This window comes from Artemia franciscana, chromosome 18 (assembly GCF_032884065.1).
Source record: "Artemia franciscana chromosome 18, ASM3288406v1, whole genome shotgun sequence".
Classification (NCBI taxonomy): domain Eukaryota; kingdom Metazoa; phylum Arthropoda; class Branchiopoda; order Anostraca; family Artemiidae; genus Artemia; species Artemia franciscana.
The window spans coordinates 8,911,156-8,934,365 of record NC_088880.1 but is presented as its reverse complement, the minus strand read 5'-3'; the positions used below and the strand labels follow the sequence as shown (position 1 = coordinate 8,934,365).

At 36.0% G+C, this 23,210-nt stretch overlaps 1 protein-coding gene across 1 annotated transcript in view; it reads left to right on the top strand.

The window, feature by feature from the left end:
* LOC136038573 (kinase suppressor of Ras 2-like) overlaps positions 1-23,210 on the top strand; it is an 89,380-nt gene that overhangs the window by 44,770 nt on the left and 21,400 nt on the right. The window contains exons 8-13 of the mRNA XM_065721752.1: positions 1,812-1,958; positions 4,810-5,103; positions 11,108-11,493; positions 12,923-13,096; positions 16,850-17,035; positions 21,324-21,457. Coding sequence (XP_065577824.1) covers positions 1,812-1,958; positions 4,810-5,103; positions 11,108-11,493; positions 12,923-13,096; positions 16,850-17,035; positions 21,324-21,457 — 1,321 coding nt within the window. The remainder of the gene's footprint in view (positions 1-1,811; positions 1,959-4,809; positions 5,104-11,107; positions 11,494-12,922; positions 13,097-16,849; positions 17,036-21,323; positions 21,458-23,210) is intronic.

Sequence of the window (23,210 nt, the reverse complement as noted above, 5' to 3'; positions counted from 1 at the left end):
CCTCCAGGGATGGATCCTATCCCTGCATCTGTTCAACCAGTTCCTGTATGTCATCCTCTCATGACACTCACTGAGCGAGGAATCCTACTTGACAAACCAGTTTACGCTGATAATCTGATGATCTATCTACGACCCCCCAAGAACTTCAGAGATAGGCAAACAGCAACTCTCAAACAACGAAGTCGTTTAGGATGCACATTAATGCAAATAAAGCTAAAGTCAAGGTTATGTGATGTCAAGACACCGCAAAGCCCCCCTCTATAATAACTGATTGTGAGCAAGTTGAAACACTAGATCGATTTCTTTACCTTGGCAGTCTATTAACGGCTGATACTTGCCATACTGCCGACATTAAACGCCGCCTAGCCTTTACCAGCTCTAGTTTCAGAAGACTCTCAAATTTAAGGAATTTCAGCCCCTTTGAAAACTCACTTTTAACTCACCTTTTGAAGACTCACCTTTTTAACAGCCTGATCATACCCATTACTCTGTATAGGTGTGAAACATGGACAACAAAACCCGAAAACGAGCGTACCCTTCTTGCATTTGAAATGAGATGCTTACGCTGGATAGCGAGGATTAAATGCAGTGTCACAAATGAAGAAGTCAACAGAAGACTAAAATCACTAGAAACGATCCTAAACTAAGTTAGAAAACAACAACTACGCTGGTTTGGGCACGTCAAGACAATGGACCCTATTCTACTACCCAAGATCTTGCTCGAAGGGACTGTTGAAGGGCGTCGACAACGGGAAAACCTCGTAAGAGGTTGATTGACAACTTTGATCGGCAAAATATCACCCAACTATCCAGAACTGCTCGTGATCAAACAGGATATGGAGCACTGGTCGATGAAGTTTTGAAAGGAGCGGCCCTAAAACGTCACATAAAGATTGATGTGACTTAAGTAAGTAAGTAACATAGTTGTCAGATGGGAGGATTATTTTCAAGCTGACAGCTATTCTGTTCATGGTGTCGTACTTCACAAAGCGTTTTTGATGCTCTGTGTGGATGCAGTCTGCCATATTCTGAGAGTTCATATTCATTGTATTTAACATTTTCATAATAAATGCTAGAAAATACAAATATTTCTTGGTAAAGGCCCTTTCCCAATGAGATTTTACTTAAACCAAGAATTCGTTCGCGCTAGTTTGGGAATCAGTTGAAACCAAACCAGTTCACAATAGAGATATATCTAGTATCCAGAACTGGATTGAATCAAGACTGAAATTCAAACGACTTGAATTTATCTAAGGCCAAGCCCGTCAGGTTTTTTCATAGAAGTTTCGGGTTAGGTAATTGATTAATACCCGAACCTTATTTAGATGAAGAAAAAACTGCTAAAAAGAAATTAATAATAAGCCTGGAATCTGATTTCGATAATGAGAATCTGCTAAAGCATCGCAAAAATAATCAGAAGAAGAAGAATAAATATTAAATAAAAAAGTTGACTAAGTAAAAAGCGAACTACTGAGAGAAGGTACTGGAATCTTCCTTGAGCTCAAAAACACTTATATGGTAAGAAAAATAAGGACTGTATGAGGTCTCCTATAAAGACAACGACATAAGATAATTACGGTATTAGTAGATTTCACCCTTTCAATTATCCATTGCGAATGGTAAAATCTGATCATCATTAGCTAATACTGTATTTCGGAGCGGGTGTTTAGCAAAATATCAATCTCTAAATAAAACCATTTTGAACCAATCATAATTTTTTTTTTCTACTTTAGCTGATTCCATTAGTTGACGATTTTTGGGATGAAGTGCACCGTGGTTTCGTATTCTTCTAGGATTTATTTTATTTACAGGCTATGGTTCCTCGCTCCACATTCCCAGATCTCCAAGGACACCACCAACAATGATTACTAGCACCGTTGGTCACTCTGTTCCTCATAGATTTACCAAGACATTTAAATTGTCGACGTGTGATTTCTGTTCCCAAAAAATGTTTATGGGTAAGATTTATTTATCTTTTTTCTATTCTTTTAATATGTGAGTAGAAACTTTATTGACCACATCTAATCCATACACAAATCAATTGTAAAATCAAATAGAGGTTGAGAAAAGCCATGGTTTGCAATAATAATGCTACTAAAAATCATTATAACCCACTATATGACTAGAAGAAGTGGGCTATCACAAAGAAAAGTAACATATAAAATAAATTTATATTTCTTTTACGATAAAAGCAAATTCACCAAAATACCTGAACAAGAGGATGATACTTCACTTACTTTCGGCGGGAACCAGACGATAAAGTGTCCTGCCCGGCACTAATGAATTTTGTAAATACTTCCGACGACCATTTCGTTCTGTCGGCTGTAGTTTCAGTGGCGATCTTCAGCCAGTTACTGTTCCGTCTCCGACCATGCCTCTGGGAACCTCCTCATGGTTCAAGGCCCTCTTTGATTTTTTCCCAAAGATTCTTCTTCTGTCTTTCCAGCTGTCGTCTCCAGGAAGGTGCTGGCTCGCAGATGGGGATGTCTCGACATATCGTAACTTTCGGGTGACGAAAGGTGTAGCGAAATAGCTTGAGGTGACGTCTCTTGACGATGAAATACGACTCTTCAGACTGGTCATAATGACGATAATGACCTAACTACAAACAAGCCATTTCTTTTAGCTTTGAATCTGACTTTTTATGTCACAATATCAGTAGCAGCAAGGGTATGAAAAATCTTTTGGTTGTAATATCACCTAGACAAAATAATAAATATAATAATAAATCAAAAATAGTAAATTTAAACAATAACGAAAATACAAAGTACGTATATATTAATATTCTGACTGTTGGACAAGGGACGTAAATCCAATAGAACAAAATTGAATGGTCTTAATATGTTGCATAAAGGGTATCGTTCTTGTCTATGGCCTCCCGTGAAGGAAGCATTATTCAAAGCATGCTGGTAAATTCCTTCCCCTCTGTAAAGTCACCCCTGGAAACTATCCTCCCCACGCGAAGTTCTGGCTGTGGACCTCCCCTCCCCTCCTGCAGAAAAATGATCCCCGAAATATTGCCGATAATTCATAATACCTAAAATTACATACTAACAATGGACAAATTGCATAACTTACAGCATTTTCCCCGAGGGCCATGGAGAGAGGAGTGTCATGTTATCACTAGAGGCATGCTTATTGGACATTTCAACTATGTTGAACCAAATGGCTATCCCAAAATTTTGATTGGATTCTTTGGGGGGGGGAAGGGGCCTGGGTGGCTACTTGCCCTCCAGTTTTTGGTCTCTTATAAAGGGCACTAGAGCTCTTAATTTCTGTTTCGAATGAGCCGTCTCCCGATTTTCTAGGACCGGCTCGATACGATCACATACGATTATGGGAAGAAAAAAACGACAAATCCACACACATCAGTGATTTTTCTTTCCTCTAGATAGGAGCTTGAAACTCTACAGTTCTTAAATATGGTGAATTTGACGGTGTGATTGACGTTTTTGGGTATTTCCCCCTTTTTTCGAAAATAAGGTTAATTTTTTGAGGCTCATAGTTTTAGATGGTTAACAATAAGCTTAATGAATTTTATTTGGAATCAGTATAGAAAGCCAGTTCTTTTTATGTATAAGTTGTTATCAAAAGCCTTTTTTCTTAGAATTTCGGTTACTATTGGGCCGAATAACTCCTTACAGCCTGTTACCACAAACTGTTTGAAAGGACTCGACAGATTTTATTATATACTTAAATCTAGAGAGGTCATTTACGCTCTACAAATGTTATTTATGTAAGGAAAAATGGTGTTAATTGAGTGAAAGCGCTGAACATTAAATGAAGCTTCTATTTTCAATAGTTGTAAAAAAAAAAAAAAAAAAAAAAAGGTAAAGGATACGGCATTAGACTTTACAGTCCGTACCGGCGGTGCTGATCTCCGTTTCTTGGCCCTTCAGCCAGGAAGTGCAATGGGGGGTTGGGGGCCAGCCATCCAGTGCTTTCGCACACCCTTCCTGTTTACCTTCCCCAGATTTCTCCAGGTACCCATTTAGAGCTGGGTCGACTCTGGCTATGCTTACAGAGTCACGCCACTGACCCCCGTCCCAAACTGAAGAATTGGGTACACTGGGATTCGAACCCGCGTCCTCTCAGACAAGGGATCCTGAATCCAGCGCACCAACCCACTCGGCCAGGACAATAGTTGTGCAATGGAAAAAATCAATTTTTAATTGTTACTCTGATATAAATACTACATTTTAATTTTTGGCAAAACATTTGCCAAAAATTAAAACATCCAAGCTCTATTACACTTCATTTTGGAAATAACTCTACTAAGTTAAAACATTAGTAAAGAGGGTGGATACAGAGAAGATGTTAAAAGTAGAATAGCTAAGGACCACGATTATTTTTTTTTCAGTTAATTTTTTTTTTAAGAATAGGAAGATAAGTTTGTGAATCAAGGTAAGAATAATGGAAGCTGTAATGATGGCAGCAGTCTTGGTATTTTTCTGAAACATGGGAGCTGTGGCAGACGGAGGAGGATTTGTAAGATGTTGTCCAGAGGAATGGATTTATTTAAAGCTGTACGGAACTGTTGTTCTATCTCACTCTCCAGTGCTATGGTCCTGTAGTGAGCTGTTAGTAGCAGTAGTAGCAAATTAAAATATGAGAATTTTGACCAAAAGAATTAAAAAATAATTGATGTTATATATGTAATGTTCTTAAGGCTTCAATTTAATATGTGAATGCTATTATAAGGCTTAATTTTAGGTATCCATATCATAGAAAATTTCAACTCGTAAGAGTCCTTCCTATGGGTTTTAAAATGTTGTTGTTTGATAAAGTGTGATAAAGTATATATTTTAGGTTTGAAGTGCAAATCTTGCAAGTACAAATGTCACCGAGATTGTGAGCTTCGTGTCCTGCCTTCCTGTGGTATGCCCTCCGAATACATAGATGCTGTTCGTCAAATTCTAGAAGGGAGCCCAAGTCCTCTATTAGCTCCAAGAATTATGATGCCGTCCCCTGGCAGGTTGACTCCACGTGACAAAAGGCGGTTGCATAGTGGTGGGAATCCACTTATTAATTATGCTAATCCCGACTCGAGTTCGACAACCTCAAGCTGTAGTAGCTCAACTCCCTCGAGTCCGGCTCTTTTAGGTAAGACAATGTCAAGCTGTAGTAGCTCCATTTGCTCTCGTCCGGTCATTTTAGGTAAGGCAACTCTAAGTCATAGTAGCTCCACTCCCTTCAGTCAGGACCTTTTAGGTAAGACAACCTCAAGCAGTAATAACTCCACTCCCTCTAGTCTAGCCCTTCTGTATAAAACAAGCTCAGGAATGTCAAGCCGTAGTAGCTCTGTTCCCTTTCGTCCGGTCATATTAGGTAAGACATTCTATAATAGCTCCTTCCTCCAGTCTGGCCCTTTTAGGTAAGACAACCTCAAGCTGCAGTAGCTCTACTACCTGAAGCCCTGCCCTTTTAGGTAAGACAGCCTCAAGCTGTAGTAGTTCCACTCTATTCAGTCTGGCTCTTTTAGGTAAGACAACCTCAACTTGTAGTAGCTCAATTTCCTCTCGTCCGGCCATTTTAGGTAGGACGACTCCAAGCTATAGTAGCTCCACTCCCTCCAGTCCGGCCCTCTTAGGTAAGGCAACCGCAAGCTGTAATAACTCCACTTCTTCTAGTCCAGCCCTTTTAGGTAAAACATCCTTAAGCTGTAGTAGCTCCACCCCCTCTAGTCCTGCCTTTTAGGTAAGAGTATAAGATAATGGGAAATAAAAAAAAAACAGTTGTCTTGAATCAAATAGTGGTAAAGGGCGATATGTATGTCTTTAAACAAACTATTGTCCTTGCAACCAATGAAATTTAGTTGAATTTTGTAAATTCAATTTTGAATTTAGCTGTGTTTATTTTTGGCGAAATTTTAGTGGAATTTTGTCCTGTATCACAAACAAAAAGTGTATGCAATGGTGTTCACTTCTCCCCTGAAAAAAATGAAAAAATATCGGTTAAGGGGTGCTCTTTTAGTGTTCTACTCCTCATGGTTGGGTCCGTGTTTACCAGGAGATGCAGCTAATAAGATTATTAGCTATAGTTTTAATTTCTTTGCATAAAACTGCTCGGTACTCTTCAGGTCCTTTTGCCAAATGGAGTTTTTTTTTTTTTTTTTTTCTTGTGTGTTTTTTTTTAAGTTGTGAACGACACCTCGTAGGTGACTTTTCGTGCGAAATTTAATTAAAGTGTGTCCCGGATCACAGGCAAAAAATGTATAATACAGAAGTCGAACATGACATTTTAGAAACAATGTTTCCTTGTTTATCAAATGGTTGATTTATTTAAACCATCAATTCACAATTATTTACTAAATGATCATATAATTAAAACTTGTAAGTAGTTGGAAAAGACTTTAATATTATTTCATAAGTTCAACTGTCTCGAATTTCTTTTTAAAGATTAAATGCCCTAAATAAGCTTGCTTTTAACAGACGTCACTTATGAAAACATTTTATGAAACCATTTATGAAGACATTCAACGGAAGAAAAGAGAAACAAAAAAGAAACAAAGAATCAAAAATCATAAATAGAAACAAAGAACCAAACAATCATAAAAAGAAACAAAGAATCATAAAAAGAAACAAAGAATCAAACAATCATAAAAAGAAGCAAAGAATCAAACAATCATAAAAAGAAATAAAGAATCAAAGAACCATAAAAAGAAGCAAAGAATCAAACAATCATAAAAAGAAACAAAAAAAATCAAGCAGTCATAGAAAAAAACAAAGAATCAAACAATTATGCTCAGCGCTAACACAAACAACAATGTGTGGTTTTCGAAGATACCTATGTCGTATCTATGAGGATGATGTGACCAAACTAGTATATAACTATAAATTCAACAACGTTTTCTTTTGCGATTGGGAGAAGAAGAAGATTGTGCCACCTTCATTAAAGTTCAGTGGACCCGTTGCCCATGTTTGACCATATATATTAACCATATTGAGCCTATTTGAATGTAATATGCTGACGGTTGCACAGTATACCCTGCAATGTAAACTGTTAAAGTGCTTCAAGCACCACAAAATCACACTATCAGCTGAGAGTCTAACTGACCATACCTGCACACAGAGCACAGAACTCAATTTATATCCTTTGATATTTAAACTCCTAGAATCAAAAGATTTACTGCAAGATATCTAAGTACTTTCAAGATAAATAAGGAGCAACCGTTATAGCAGCTCATTTCAACTCTCATAGTGATTCAAAAGGAAAATGGCTGAATAGTCTCGACTGAAAAGCCCATGTTTGCTGAAATAGAAGAAGAATTTAACATTACACTTATGTAATGTTAAAGGAGAAAAGTTTCTACAAGACTTTGAATGAATCATATTAATAAACCTTCTTAGATGGTCAGCTCTCTTTACATTGTGCATCTTATTAATCGAACATACAACTTCCTCGGGTAGAATAAAAATTGAAAATAAAATATAAACAAATAATAAAAAGAATAAAAGAAATAATAATAGATATATAAAAAAAGTTTCCACAAGACTTTGAATGATTTTTGAAAGACTTTGAGACAAGACTTTGAAAGGTTAAGCAACATTATCTGGTACTAAAACATACTTATATGTCAGTCTGATATGCAGAATTAACAAAAATAGAAAACGTGCTTCATTTCATAGACTTATCTTCTTAGGTAATGTTAAAGGAGAAAGGTTTCCACAAGACTTCGAATGAATCCTGTTAATAAACCCTCTTAGATAGATCTAGGCAATGAACCGGAACAAGTAATTATTTTGTTTTGTAGAAATGTCAATATTTTATTAGTATTATTTTAGTTTATCTGCTGATGACATTCACTGTATATGTGACCGAAATATCCAGGGAGTTTGTATTGTTTTCACTGTCTAATAAAAAGGATTAATCCCTATTGAACTTTTGTTTGTTATACAAATCTCAACTACTGACGACGCATGAGTAACGGGTACTGAGGATGGTTAACTCTCTGTTCATTGTGTTTTTCATTCATCGAACATACAACTTCCTCGGGAGAATAAAAATTGAAAACGAAATATAAGCAAATAAAATAAAAGAATAAAAGAAATAATAATAGATATATAAGAAAAATAAAGCCTAATAAAACACATAGAAATTAAATAAATAAAAATAAAGAAAAACAAATCATATACTGTTTTTATCAGCATTCAAGTGACGTGTTTATGGAAAAGTCATTGATTTTCTCCTGTATCTTACTTAAATTCATGATTAATAGGAAAGTTTTAACTTTTTTTCTTTCGTCTGGAAAGTTGAAATTTTTCTTCGCACAACGTTTACCTACTTACCCAGCGAACCGGAAATACTTGTAAAAGGATGGACATCATTTATTTTAGAACGTAACTTTATATAGTGTCAAATAAAAAAAAAAAATCAACGAAAATGCTTCAGGCAGACCAAAATAAGCTGACATAAGACGTCAAACTTAAAACGAACAGGAATGACTGACGGGAAATGACCTTTTAAATAAATGACCCCCTTTCTGGAGGGAAGTTTCGGGGGCTTGAACTTTCCAAGTAAGGAGCAACATTAAAACTTAAAACGAACAGAAATTATTCCGTATGTGACGGTTACTCCCACCTCAATATCTCGCTCTTTACGCTAATGTTTGACTTTTTGTCCAAATTCTTTGAGGGCGACTTCTGAAACACAAAGGCCGCTTAATTAGGACAAGAAGCTTTTTTAAAAGCACTAAGAAACTTTAATGTGAATAGTGAGATATTGAAAAGGGGATAACGCCCCTCATGTAGGGAATAATTTCTGTTCATTTTGAGTTTTTATGATGCTCTTTACTTTCAGTGAGGAAACTTGTTTTATTTCTATTTAATTAAATAAAGAAATCGACCAGACATGACAGAAATAAAAAAAAACTTCCTAACAAGCTCCACTTTTCATACATCTTACACATTTAGATAATTCCATCGTAGATACTGGTTTAAGGGAGGCTGAAAGATCATTCTCATTTGTCAATTTTTGGTAGAATGATCGATCATCAGTAAACACGGTTGTTGATGAAAGAAACACTATTGCCTATATTCGCAAAACCATCGCACATCCGGTTCATGTGTGATTGATGCATCTTCAAGATGTGACAGGCTACAACCTGAAGATGTAACCTGTCTGGACACACTGGACTAGAATTCAGGCTAATAAGGTCTGCTTCCAAGATTTGCTAGGAACCCCTTCAATATCCTTCATTTTTTTTTTATATAGTAGTCTTGCTCAATCTCGCCAAAGAATTCCATTGAACCATTATTGTAATTCTTCTACAATTCCTTAAAATTTAAATAATTACCTTGAACGGACAAGTTACAAAAATACTGTCTTCGAACAATATACCTAACAAGACTCCTGGAAATTCTAAGATCTCGTCACCTAAGGTCTGACACCCCCCCCCCTCCGAAATACTTCTCCAACTTGTAAATTCGTACTTAAAATGCTGACAAAAACCCTCAAGTCCCCCCCCTCCCCGAACCAACACTCTTCTGTGGCGAAAGGACAATAATGGTTTCAATCATAACAATTTTCTCTTTTTAAATGTCTTTATTTAATTTCGAATTTCAAGCATGTCGAAAATCAGAGGTTTGATAATACTTATAGAACTATCTACTGGAAAACGTTTGAATTAGTCTGTGACGCGTTTAAGAAGCTGCGGTAGAATGGCACCCCCCTCCCCCATAAACAAGAAGAAAAGAATATATAATTTACACACCTCTCTTCATCAAACGAATGCTATTGTAGTTGAAAACAAGTGTATTCTAGTTTACATTATAGTAAATAATAAGACAAATCAAAACGGAAAGTTGGATGAAAATATATAGTCGAACACACTATAATTACCATATTAAGACCTGCTTGATTACGCAAAAGTTGGGTAAACATACTGTCTTTTCATTTACGCCTAGAACGAAATGAAAATAGGGAAAACATGTCTGGTGTTTTAAATAAGACAGTGGAAAATAACAAAAAGTCTTTTTTTCGCTAGTAATAACAAAATTTTGTTATTTTTTAAATAATCTTTTGTTATTTTGCACCACCTTATTTGAAACATTATAGCCGTTTATCTTAATTTTCATCATGCGGACTTTTATTATTGTTAGTGAAAAAAATGTTGTTAATTCGTTGTTATTTTCTACTCTCTTATTTGAAATATTATAGGCTACCCGTTTTTCTATATTTTTTATTTCGTTTCTGGTTTCGACAAAATTCACCAAATCGCTTGACTGTCGAAAAACCTTATGATTAATTTCTGAGCAACTCTTATGGATTAATAAAAGTTGGTATGTTTTTCCTATTACCTCATTTGGCATCACGAATTTACCATTTAAAAGGCGGAATAGGCCTTGGAAGAAATTCTTAGATAATCAATCAATTTATAAATATCAAGGTTTGTTTATGCGTCATAAATTGTGCGATAGGTTATAAAGGCCATGGTTTACCACTGGTGCAGTATTGTATTATATCGGATTATTGACGGTCATTGGTTACTAAGGCCCTTGTATTGGCCTTCCAGTGTGATGCTACAGGCGAGTTGGAAGTTTGGGTCCCATAGTGCCAAGCTGAGATCAAAGCCGGAGTTTGCATTGACTGAAATTTGAAGATCCCGCCACAAAAAAATCGATACTTTAAATAATGTGAAAGATTTGCAAAATAGTAAAATAAATGCCCTTCTGGTATTTTGAAAAATATTGGAAAAAAAACTCTTGGTCTGATTTTGATTTTTAGTTTTTTTTTTTTCTCCAATTTAATGTTCTCTACATTTATTTTATTTATTGAATAAAACTTTAAAATATCAATTTATTTATTTAACAAAATATTACAATTTTGTAATATTAAAATATTAATAAAATATTTATTATCAACATAATACTATTCTGAGCCGCCCAAGAGCCTGACACGGGATTGTCTAAAGGGGCAGTCCAGTAAACATGGAAAATTTAGAAGAAACATGTATTTACTACAAGTAGAGTCACTCAATTATATACAACACAAACCACTAAATACCAATCCTTCATCATCCTCTAGTTCCCCACCGACAAAAAAAACTGTATATATATAATTTTATGCTTGAAAGTTGTTGCATTATTTTATTATTTTTTTTTGTCAGGTATACCAGCAAGCACACCTCCATCAGCGTCGCGTCCTCATCAGTTCAGCTTTCCTGATGTCTCCTCAAGTGATGCCCGTGCACTTTCAGTTGATAACATTGTAGCATCTAAACATTTTGTTAGTACGAGTTTAGCGAATTTAGCAACATCATTAGCCAGCAAAGAAAACATTGAATCTCAACCTAAAAATCAGTCGGAGCTTACCAGTTCACAGAAATCTCGAGACTCGGACAAAACTGTGTCCGTTGGTTCAAGTGGACTTACTAGTACGAACGGATCTGGAAGCAATAGTACGGATTCTGAAAGGACTTATCGAGTTGATTCCCAAGATTCGCAAGCCTCAGATGCTGAAACGAGTGATAGACTTTGGCCGAGGCAGAACAGTGTAAGTAAAGGAAGTTACATAAATTTGGGATGGAGAAAGAGCGTGCGTAGGTGTGTTGATCTTAGGCGACTTGTTTCGTGCAGTGAGTTGTTGGTAGTAGTAGTAGTAACAGTCAATCTGGAAACTATGGCGTTATGTCCTAGAACGGTTTCCCCAGTTAGGAGAGATCAGTCAGTTGCTTTTCTAATGCTCACAAGACAGTATGTGTTTTTTCTTAATTTTGCTTAGAGGCTAGTGACTATCACATTATATAGGTTGCGTGCTGTCAAGAGGTTTCGTTAAAGGTGGTGATTTTCATACGTAATTTTGTAATCATACCCAGGTTTGTCATACTGCTCAAGGATCAAGTTGAAAGTTTCAGGGAGAGTTTTTTTTGGGAGAGGGTGTAAGAAGATCTTAGGGAAAGGCACAAACTATCTTTTCTCCGGTCCTCACAAAAAAGGAGAAATCTAATCCTGCGATCCTCACAATTAAAGTCCCTTTTCACTTTTTGTCTGTTGTCCGACAGACTCTTTGGCTAGTAAGAACGATATTTTTTTCTTAAAACCTATTTAGATTGTTAATGTAGAATTTTTTCCTGTATCGCTATACTTGTTTCTTTGAAATAGTTGATCTTTAATCACTATCGTGATTAAAATCCTATCCTACTTAATCTTATTAACGAATAAAGATTAGTAAAATCTAAGGCATTGATCAAGTAAAAGTTGACTTTCCGGATACTTGATTTTTGCCGGAACTCACAGCTTAAAACCAAATAGTTGATTTAATTCTAACGGTAATTGACTAGAATCAACTGCAAGGAATACTTTTCCATTATTCGTATGAGTATTATGTCGCAGAAAAACAGAGATTTTGTTTCTAAGAAATCTTGTGACTCAAAAACTTATCTTTCTTTTTACTGACTTAAAGTCTCTCACAGAGGAACCAGTTAGGTTTCATAAAGGTTGTTTACTTCCTTTTCCGGCATACGCTAACAGATTAATGTGGGTGACCCATAAAAATACGTCGCAGGCGAAAATTAACAAAAATAAAGCATAGTTTTGATCATGAAATAATAAAATTAAAAGAAAGTAATAGGGTTAATACGGATTAGTATATTGACTATTTAGGATCAAATTTAACTTATTTTAAATTGAATTAAAGTAATTCTAAATTAGATTTTAACTAACATATCTATGTATTTAAAACTAAAAAAAAAAATTTTATGAGATCGTTAGACCCATCCTACGGGATGTAAACTCCCTCCGTCTTGATTTGTTTATTAAATCCCATATGTAAAAAAATATTTTAGTTTACAGCTAATTATAGGAAAATAATCTGTGTTTTTATCTTTGGTTATATGCTTAGTGCATTTTTGTTCATTTTCCTGCTTTTTTTTAAGATTAAACCATTATTGTCAAATTAATTTCTACATGTGTTTGACTTTCAGCTTTCTCTACGCGAATGGGACATTCCTTATGAAGAAGTGACCTTGTATGACCCAATTGGCACTGGACGCTTTGGAACAGTCTACAAAGGAAATTGGCACGGGGATGTAGCTATTCGTGTACTGCCTATGGGGCACTTGGACGATGAAAAATCGCTTGAGGCCTTTAAACTTGAGGTAAAACACGTATCTTTTATGAAAAGAAAGCTAACAGCTGTTTAGAGGGATTTGGGACAGGGAAGAATTGGCCCTAAGAACTTTAAACAAGTTTTTCAGTTTCTGTCTAGTTGAAAACTATAAGTAATTTCTTTGAGGGGGAGAGGTGAAGGTTTACAAATATTTTTCTCGGGGGTTGCAAAAAAACTTTTAAAATGCATGAAAAATTCATTTATATTCATTTTTGTTACGTTTTTACGAGTCGGACAAATATCTCGGGGGGGGGGGGGGGGTCAGAAACCCCTCCCCGTGGATACGGCCTTGGTAGTGAAAGTTGTGTCCCCATGTATGGTTGAATTCTCTACACGATGGTTTGTTCGTAGTTCCAACTAGGAAATTTTCTGTGGTGACATTAGTGGATCAGTGGTTAGCAGTATGGCATCGTGTACTATGGGTTCTTTAAATCCAATTGCATGTCTGAGATTAATAATTATTGATCAGATAATTATTAATTTAAATTCATTTGAGTTTGCTTATTAGTTTTTATGGCACTTGGTATTAACCGAGTGACATATAGCAATCGCCAATTCTGTCGGTCTGTCTGTCTGTCTGTCGGTCCCGGTTTTGCTACTTTAGGCATTTCCAGGTAAGCTAGGACGATGAAAATTGGCAGGCGTATCAGGGACGAGACCAGCTTAAATTAGAAATAGTCGTTTTCCCAATTTGACCATCTGGGGGGAGTGGGGGGCCGGTTAATTTGGAAAAAAATAGAAAAAATAAAGTATTTTTAACTTATGAATGGGTGATGGGATCTTAATGAAATTTGATGTCTGGAATGATATTGTGTCTCAGAGCTCTTATTTTAAATTCTGACCGGACCTGATGATACTGGGGGGAGTTGGAGGGGGGAAACCTAAAATCTTGGGAATCACTTAGAGTGGAGGGATCGGGATGAAACTTGATGATAAAAATAAGCACAAGTCCCAGATACATGATTGACATAATCGGAACGGATCTGCTCTCTTTGGGGTAGTTCGGGGGGTGGGGGAGTGGTAATTCTGAAAAATTAGAAAAAATGAGGTATTTTTAGCTTACGAACGGGTGGTCGGATCTCAATGAAATTTGATGTTTAGAAGGATATCGTGTCTTAGAGCTCTTATTTTAAATCCCGACCGGATCTGGTGACATTGGGGGTGGGAGTTGGGAGGGGAAAACCTAAAACTTGGAAAACACTTAGAGTGAAGGATCGGGATGAAACTTGGTGGGAAAAATAAACAGAAGTGCTAGATACATGATTGACATAAACGGAACGGATCCGCTCTCTTTGGGATAGTTGGGGGGGGGGGGGGGGTATTTATGAAAAATTAAAAAAATGATATATTTTTAACTTACGAAAAGGTGATCGGATCTCAATGAAATTTGATATTTAGAAGAATATCGTGGCTCAGAGCTCTTATTTTAAACCCGACCAGATCTGGTGACATTGGGAGGGGGAAACCTAAAACTTTAAAAACACTTATAGTGGAGGGATCGGGATGAAACTTGGTGGAAAAAATAATCACGAGTCCTAGATACATGATTGACATAACAGGAACGGATCCGCTCTCTTTGGGGTAGTTGGGGGAGGGGTTAATTCTGAAAAATTAGAAAAAATGAGGTATTTTTAACTTACGAACGGGTTATCGGATATCAATGAAATTTGATATTTAGAAGGATATCGTGTCTCAAAGCTCTTATTTTAAATCCTGACTGGATCTGGTGACGTTGGGGGAAGTTTGGGGTGGGGAAACCTAAAATCATGGAAAACGCTTAGATTAAGGGATCGGGATGAAACTTGGTGGGGAAAATAAGCAGAAGTCTTACATACGTGATTTACATAATTGGAACGGATCTGATCTATTGGTGGGGGGGGGGGGATTAATTCTGAAAAATAAGAAAAAATGACGTATTTTTAACTTACGAAGGAGTGATCGGATCTTCATGAAACTTCATATTTAGAAGGACCTCGTAACTCAGATCTCTTATTTTAAATCTCAATCGGATCAAGCGTAATTGGGGGGCAGTTGGGGGGGGACCGGAAATCTTAGAAAATACTTAAAGCGGTGAGATCAGGATGAAACTGGATGGGAAGAATAAAATCCTGTCTAAGATACGTGACTGACATAACCGGACCGGATCTGCTCTCTTTGGTGGAATTGGAGGGGGGGGATAATTTTGAAAATTGAGGTATTTGTAACTTACGAAAGGGTGACCAGATCTTAATGAAGTTAGATATTTAGAAGGATCTTGTGCTTTAAAGTTCTTATTTATAATTCCGACCAGATCCTGTGACGTTGGGGGGAGTTGGAGGGGGAAACCGGAATTCTTGGAAAACGTGAAAATTGAGGTATTTTTATCTTACGAATAGATGATCGGATCTTAATGAAATTTGATTTTTAGAAAGAATTCATGTCTCGGAGCTCTTATTTCAAATCCCGACCAGATCGTTTGACATTGGGGGGAGTTGGAGGGGGAAATCTTGGAAAAACACTTGGAGTGTAGGAATCGTGATGAAGCTTGGTGGATAGAATAAACAAATGTCCTTGATACGTGATTGACAGAATCGTACTGGATTCGCTCTCTTTGGGGGAGTTGGGGGGAGGGGTTCAGTGATATGGCGAGTTTGGTGCTTCTGGACGTGCTAGGACGATGAAAATTGATAGGCGTGTCAGGGAGCTGCACAATTTGGCTTGATAAAGTCGTTTTCCCAGATTCGACTATCTGGGGGGCTAAAGGGAGAGGAAAAATTAGAAAAAATTAGGTATTTATAACTTACGAGTGGGTGATCGGATCTTAATGAATTTTGATATTTAGAAGGACATCGTGACTCAGAGCTCTTATTTTAAATCCTGACCGGCATTAAGCCTCTTATTTAAACTTATTTAAACGAAAAGTATGATAATAAATATATAAAGAGTTCCTCGGGCTTAGCAAAGACACGAAAAGTTTTTTTTTTCGAGTTCTGCTTGGTAACACTGCACTGTCAGTGACGGTAATAGCTTTTTTCTCATCAGATTTGTATGAAAGAATGAAGATCCCTCTCTTATTACGTCTATACTCTTTTGGTTGTATCATGGGAAGTACACATAAGTTATATTCTCTTTTGAAACGAATTGTTCGTTTATGCAGTCTGAGTGGAAAAATTTCATGTAAAATTATGATAATTTGGTATTTGTTTATGTTCATCTGCTATCATTGTCATAGTGAATTGAAAGTCATCGAACAAATACACAAAAGATATACATCTTGAAATTAATATAAATATAAATTGTAACTTGAGTATATTGATGGAATTTAAATAGATATTATGTATTATTATATATGAATATACTTGAATGGCTCTGAAATGAGTAGGCAATTTATATGTGTAGGCAATTGAATAGGCAAAAGCTGAAATGAGTATGGCTCTTGAAATGAATGGCTCTGAAAAATTGAGGATGTTAGATGTTTTCCACATGATAGTCTACAGGGAATTTTTGGTTTGTTCCCGCTTTCTGTAAAGAAAAGGGCTAAGATGGGTATGTCATGTTTTTGAAGAAATGATGATATACTGCTTTTTTCCGTTCAGCTTGGGCCAAAAAAACAGGATGTCTTCGAGTGGATTGGGATATCTTTCACTGAAATTTTTCTCTTGTCTCATCATTATATTTTAATTGACTTTATTCAAGAATACATATTTTTTTTTCCAGTTACAAGCACAGGGTTCAGTTACAAATGACCTGTTTTCATTTCCAGGTGTCAACTTTTCGAAAAACTCGCCATGAAAATCTTGTTCTTTTCATGGGTGCTTGCATGAAACCCCCTTGTTTGGCAATCATTACAAGTATGTGTCGTGGAATGACGCTTTATAGACATCTGCATTTAAGAAAAGACAAATTCCCAATGAATAAAGCTGTTACTATTGCTCAACAAATTTCACAGGTTTGTTATTTTTTTTCTCTCCTTCTTCTCAAACTAATTAGAACATGAAATCAATAAGTGCATCTAACATTCATGTCGTCAGGTAAAACTCGAAAGGGCCTTTCTAGACTTTCTCTATTTTTAGTGTAAGTTACCATGGGAGAAATTTATACGTTTTCGAATGTGTTTTGGCGTCACAGGGATTTTTTATTTGGGTAATCTCAAGTTTCTTTGTATAATCAGTGCTGTCATCGCGGATTTTTACAACATGTTAAAAGATCGCCAAAGACCTTGTGAAACTTTTCAAAAACCTTTGAACTAAAAATACTGGTAAAATATAAAGAGAGTCTGCTCCTTTGCCTTAAAGTATCACTAAACTCACAAGTAAATTGTGAAGTTGTGGACTGGGCCGAAAATATCATTTTTGGTGTAATAAAGGTGTAATAAACCTAATATAAAAAAATTGAGCTGCGAAAATTAGGACAGTTACAATAAGAATTATGAAATAAAATGATACATAAAAAAAAACTGTTTTTCCCTCGCTGATATAAATAGTGACGGAGACCACACTGTCTTTCCATCAGAAACAACAAGCAGCAAGCAGAACAACAGAGATTTTTTTGTAAGACAGTGAAATCTTAAACTTTAAATGAATATTTCGGCCCCATATCCAAGGGCTGTCCTCTGCCTAACACAAATTGAAATACAAAAGAGAATCTTACATTAAAATACGATCTTGATTTTTTTTTCTTTTTTTAACAACCCTAGGATCATAAATTACAAAGTTCAACCAGGTTGAAATTTATTGAAAAAAAAAATAAAAAAAAAAAAATTCAAAAACTTTTAGTTTGCTTCCTGGTCCTACTGCTCTTTCCAACTAACCGAAAAGATTGGAGGGATTCTATCCCCTCCTCCGTAACCATTGTTCCCCGAAGACATCCGATCAAAATTCAAGGATAGCCATTTAATTCAGCATAGTTGAAAGGCAAATATCTATGCTAAAATACACTAATTTGAAGGAACATTTTCGGATGCCATGTCCTCACTCACTGTACAAATGTCCATGGTTAACACAAATATGGCAGTGACAAATTTTCTCCCAAGCCCTGTCCAGTTGAATGTGTGTCATATAATGCTGGTCTAAGTGGTGTCGTTTCTAAACTTTACCTTGTATAATATCATTATTATTTATTTAAAACCTGTCTTTGTACAAAAGTAACTGACCTAGCACTATAAACAGAGAAAAAAAAACAAAATATAACTATGACATAAAGCTATGACAACTATGACAAGGTAACTATATTTGAAGAAGTTGGCTCCAAGCATGTTGTAAGATCTTATGGTTGTGTTTCTCCACAAGTTTATTAATAGCTAGAGTAGGATATGCTATGTGAAGACTGTTGATGAGTTTTGAACTGCGTGTCCAAGTCGGGTACCACAGTACGTATTTTGCTAAACGGAAAAAAGTTGAGTGGATTTTCTATTTATCAATATTTGTAAGAATCTTCCAGAAGGGTGCAATGTGGTAAAGATAGCCTATTATCTTCCCCCCATATCTCCCAAAAGTCGGAATTACTAATCAGAGGAAAACCCCAGTTGATCTCTTGAAAAATTCCAAGCCTGTTGGCTCTACATTGTAGCTGTATTTTACCTCTGATATCCAGATGCATTAAATAAGAGAGAAATTCATTGTTTTGCTTGGGCTAACCTTAAATTCTATTTTTGACCAATAAACTATGCCAGGGTGAAACCTAAGAAACTGGATTTATGTAATTTAAGTAACTGGACAGGGGCTTGGGAGAAAATTTGTTACTGCCATATTATTATATATAATGTATAAATTTGTTATTAATTTTACTGTTTAAAAAAGTAGAGTTGAGAGAAAGGCGTTGAGGAGGGGTCAACCCCTTTTGTATACGGAATAATTTGTGTTCGTTTTAAGTTTTAATGTCGCTCCTTACTTGCAGGTTAAAAAACTGCAAGTTTTTTTATTTAATACTGATAAGATCGCGTCATGCGTAAAGAAATTCACAGCCGAGGATACAATGCATTCTTTTTTCACACCCTCGGATAGCGATCGCGCAAGAAAATTTAGTAGAGCATTCAAAACAAGTTTTTCGCTCATCTTTCAGTAATTAAGTAATTTTCTGTGGGACAAGGGGTAACTACCCCCTTTGAATTTAGTTCCCCCTACCCAATCTCAGTCGCCCCCCTCACTCTCCACTAAACTTAGTTCCTGAAAAAAAACTTGTCAAAAATAAGGTTAGCCTGCATAATCCAAGCATCTACAGAAACAGGTAGGTTTTCTTTAGTATTTCTTTGCCCTTCCTATTCAATGTCATTTTCTCTTGAATTGGGAAAATTGTCTTCAAGTTTTTAGCTTGGAGTAATCCAAGAATCATGGCAGTCCAAAAAAGAAAAATTAAATTGGAGGGTAATTGGATGATATCGAAAAGGTAGTAGGCTAAATTTCAGATGGTCGAAATGCCAATAAGCGAGGGAAGCGTAGGCTTCTGTTATCTATTCCCTGCAGCTGAAGGGGGAGACCACACCCGGCAGGCACGACGACACTTGCTACAGAAATCTCCGCTCCTCTGCTCGCTTATTAATAAAGCTGGCAAAAGTAATTAATCAGTCAAAAGAATTCGATAATTATTATCATTGGATTATCTCTCACTTATTAAAATGCTGAGTAATAATTTTATTCAGGTCATGAACTATCCTTTGCCAAATATTCCGAAATCTAACTAACTTCGGAGGGATTGAAATTCGCTGAAAAAGCTTGCTGGTTTGATAACTAATAATATCCATGGAGATGGATAGTTCATAAAGCATTGATCTTCTTCACTTGAAAAAAATGAAAAGAAACTATTATCTTGGAATGCAACTTCCTTCGTATTACCTTGTCTATACTAAATCTTTTTTAGCTCGAATCCATCTTTAAGGACCTGGGTTTCGTTTTTTTTTTTTTTTTTTGCTCTTCTAGGGTTAAATTGCTTAACGTGTTTTTATAATATGTATCCTCAAATTCTACTATAATTACTGGAATTGTACTTCAAGACAGACTGTTGCCTAAACTGTTAGTAACAAGATGGAAATGTAGAATTAGTCAAGTAAATGAAGAATGAAAAGTGTGCATACTGATAAAAGTAAGAAATAGTTTAACCTGTAGAGTCCTATTGTTTTGTTACAGGGAGGGCAGGGTGACTTTTTCTTGGTGGGGGGGGGCAAAAAACTTTAAAAAACGCATGGAAAACTTCGTTTATATGCATTTTTGTTATGTTTTACTAGTCAGACAAAGATTTCGGATACGGCCTCCCCCACCCCCTAATTTCCATGAACTGACACCATCGATGAATACCAATGAAATTGATAATACATGGTAACAATTGGCAATATTGATATTCGGCAATGGAATATCTGTTTTGAAGCTGGGGAATTCTACGGTCTATCCATGGTAGTTTTACATTCGAAGATGTATATTTGTAATGTTTCAGATTTTGTTCTAGGGATGAGGCGTTGGGACTGTAATGGAACAGACAACCTTTGATCCAAAATTCAAAATCCAAAAAATCCAAAAAAGAATTTGAAAAAAAATGTACTATGGATGAGGTGTTGATCCAAAATTCGTCAATCTTCCAGGTTCGAAAATGAGGGGGAGGCATTTAAAAAAAAAATGACAGCCAAATTTCGTGAAAAATATTGGAGGCTAATGGGAAAATTTTGAAATCTTTCGAAGGAAGCGGCCCGTACCGAAGACCCCGGCCCATTCATCTGTGTGTAATATTGTCCATTTGAAGTATTAAATTTTTTTTTCCTCATTTTTTGCGTTGACAGATTGATTTTGTAGAAACTTTGGTAGGTCCATACCTTCTCTGGTTCAGTCAATACAGAACAAAATATTGGTACAGTCAAACGTTAATATATACCGCCTAATAATACAACTATTACAAACGATTTATCGTAGCTCTAAATTACATAAAGCCAACACAGTTACGCACACTCTTGTGTCCTGCTATTTGTGATGCTACAACGTTTACTGACGCTCATAGAAGTTACCTCGTCCTTTATATCTTATCTTATTATCTTCTCTCTCTCCCCCCTTCCTATTAGATAACTTTATGATTTTCATGTGGTCCCTTCTGGATTGACAGAAAACAAATTTGCTCATTATCCTTTTCTATTTTAGGGGATTTTGCAATCTGCCCATCTAATGCAGTTAAATTCTGTGACAAATTGAGGCTCCCCATTAGTCTAGAATTTAAAATCCGGATTTTTTTACTGTTTTATTTACCCCTTGGTTTTTCAGGGCATGGGCTATCTTCATGCAAGAGGAATTGTTCACAAGGATTTGAAAACCAAGAACATTTTCTTAGAAAACGGAAAAGTTGTTATCACAGACTTTGGCCTTTCTAGTGTTTCTCGTCTTTGTGCTCCAGGAAGGTAATTTATCGTTTTCATAATACATGGATCTAAGTCAGTGGTTACCAAACTTATCTGGTCTTCTTCCCCCTTTCAATAAAAAATCCTTTCAATTGAAAACCAAGGACATTTTCTAAGAAAACGGAAAAGTTGAAACCTTCCAATCGAAAACCCAGGACATTCGAAAACCCAGTCATTGGTTACCAAACTTATCTGGTCTACTTCTCCCCTTTCAATAAAAAATATTGCTCAGTGCTCCCTGGAAATTAATTCTTTTTAAAGTCTAATAGCAATTAAACAGAAAGATATACGTTGTAATGTCGCTACTTTTTTCGTAAAATACAATAAAGGCGTCAGTTATAAACATACTTAATGACAGTTCAGAAAGGCCAAACTCGTCGTTGATTCTGTAACAGAATCAAAATTTTTTGCAATTTTGTTGCTATATTTTTCGCCTGGAAAATCTTCGCTATTGGTTTTTTTTCGGTAAAAAAAAGAAGGTCCTGTCTGTACGTTCGTGTAAGTCACTTCTTTCTGTAAGTGCTTCTTTTACCGATTTTTAGAGTGCCACACGCATCTGCTTCTGTAGCATTCCATTTTGTTTTAAATCACACATCATTTTAGTGTAATTATCAAATTGTTTCTCAGAGGTCGACTTGTGGGCTAAGAGGTCGTTTACTTCCGAATCTGAACTTTCTACAGGAATAATTCCTATAGTCTTTTAATCTACTTATCCTATAATCTACCACTTCAAGCTATCCAGAAAAAGGACAAGATTTATTTTGTTTTTGAACGCTGGGATTAAGATTAGAAAACAAATTTGTAATTACTGAGATAGCAAACCCGTAATTACCACTTTTAATGCGAGGAATGAAATGTGTCCGCATTGTCTTTTTGTTTAGGGCAATTGGTTGGCCACCTAGTTGAAAGAGCTGTAACTTATCCACAATTTTGATATTAACAAAATGCGTGTTGAATCAAACAATTGACAAATGCAATGATGGCACTTAGACAGTGTTGAAGTCACAAACCAGTGGAGCGTTCTTATATTTTTATCAAAACCCTTTTGAAATTCTATATTTACGATAATTCAAATCTGGACAATGTGCCCTAATACTATTTTCTAGTTTTGCTAGTTCAGTTCGTGTGAAAGACATGATCTACAACAGTGGCTAAGCTACTGGGAGAATGGTAAAGCCACTGGGAGAGTGGTGAAACTACTGGGAGAGTAGTGAAACCGCAAATTGATGGAACCTTGTTAAGCTAAGCTCTTATGGAAATTTATGAAGCGTAAATGGCTTATCAATGTCGAGAATTCAGGGTTGTTTTTTATTAAGGATAGAACTATTGAAGTCCTCCCACAAAGCATTTTGGTAAAACAGTCTAATTTAGACATCTATCTTAAAAGAGCTGTCTTTTAAGATGAAGCGTAAATGGCTTGTCAATGTCGAGAATTCAGGGTTGTTTTTTATTAAGGATAGAACTATTGAAGTCCTCCCACAAAGCATTTTGGTAAAACAGTCTAATTTAGACATCTATCTTAAAAGAGCTGTCTTTTAAGATGAAGCTTAAATGGCTTGTCAATGTCGAGAATTCAGGGTTGTTTTTGATTAAGGATAGAACTAAGTTCTCCCACATAGTATTTTGGTAAAATAGTCTAATTTAGACATCTACCTTGTTGTTGTGGTTTAGTTGACATTTTAGCGTTTCAACCGCTCGTGTACGTGCGATCCTCTTTTGACATTTGGGCTTGTGAAGCCACGTCACCTTGAAA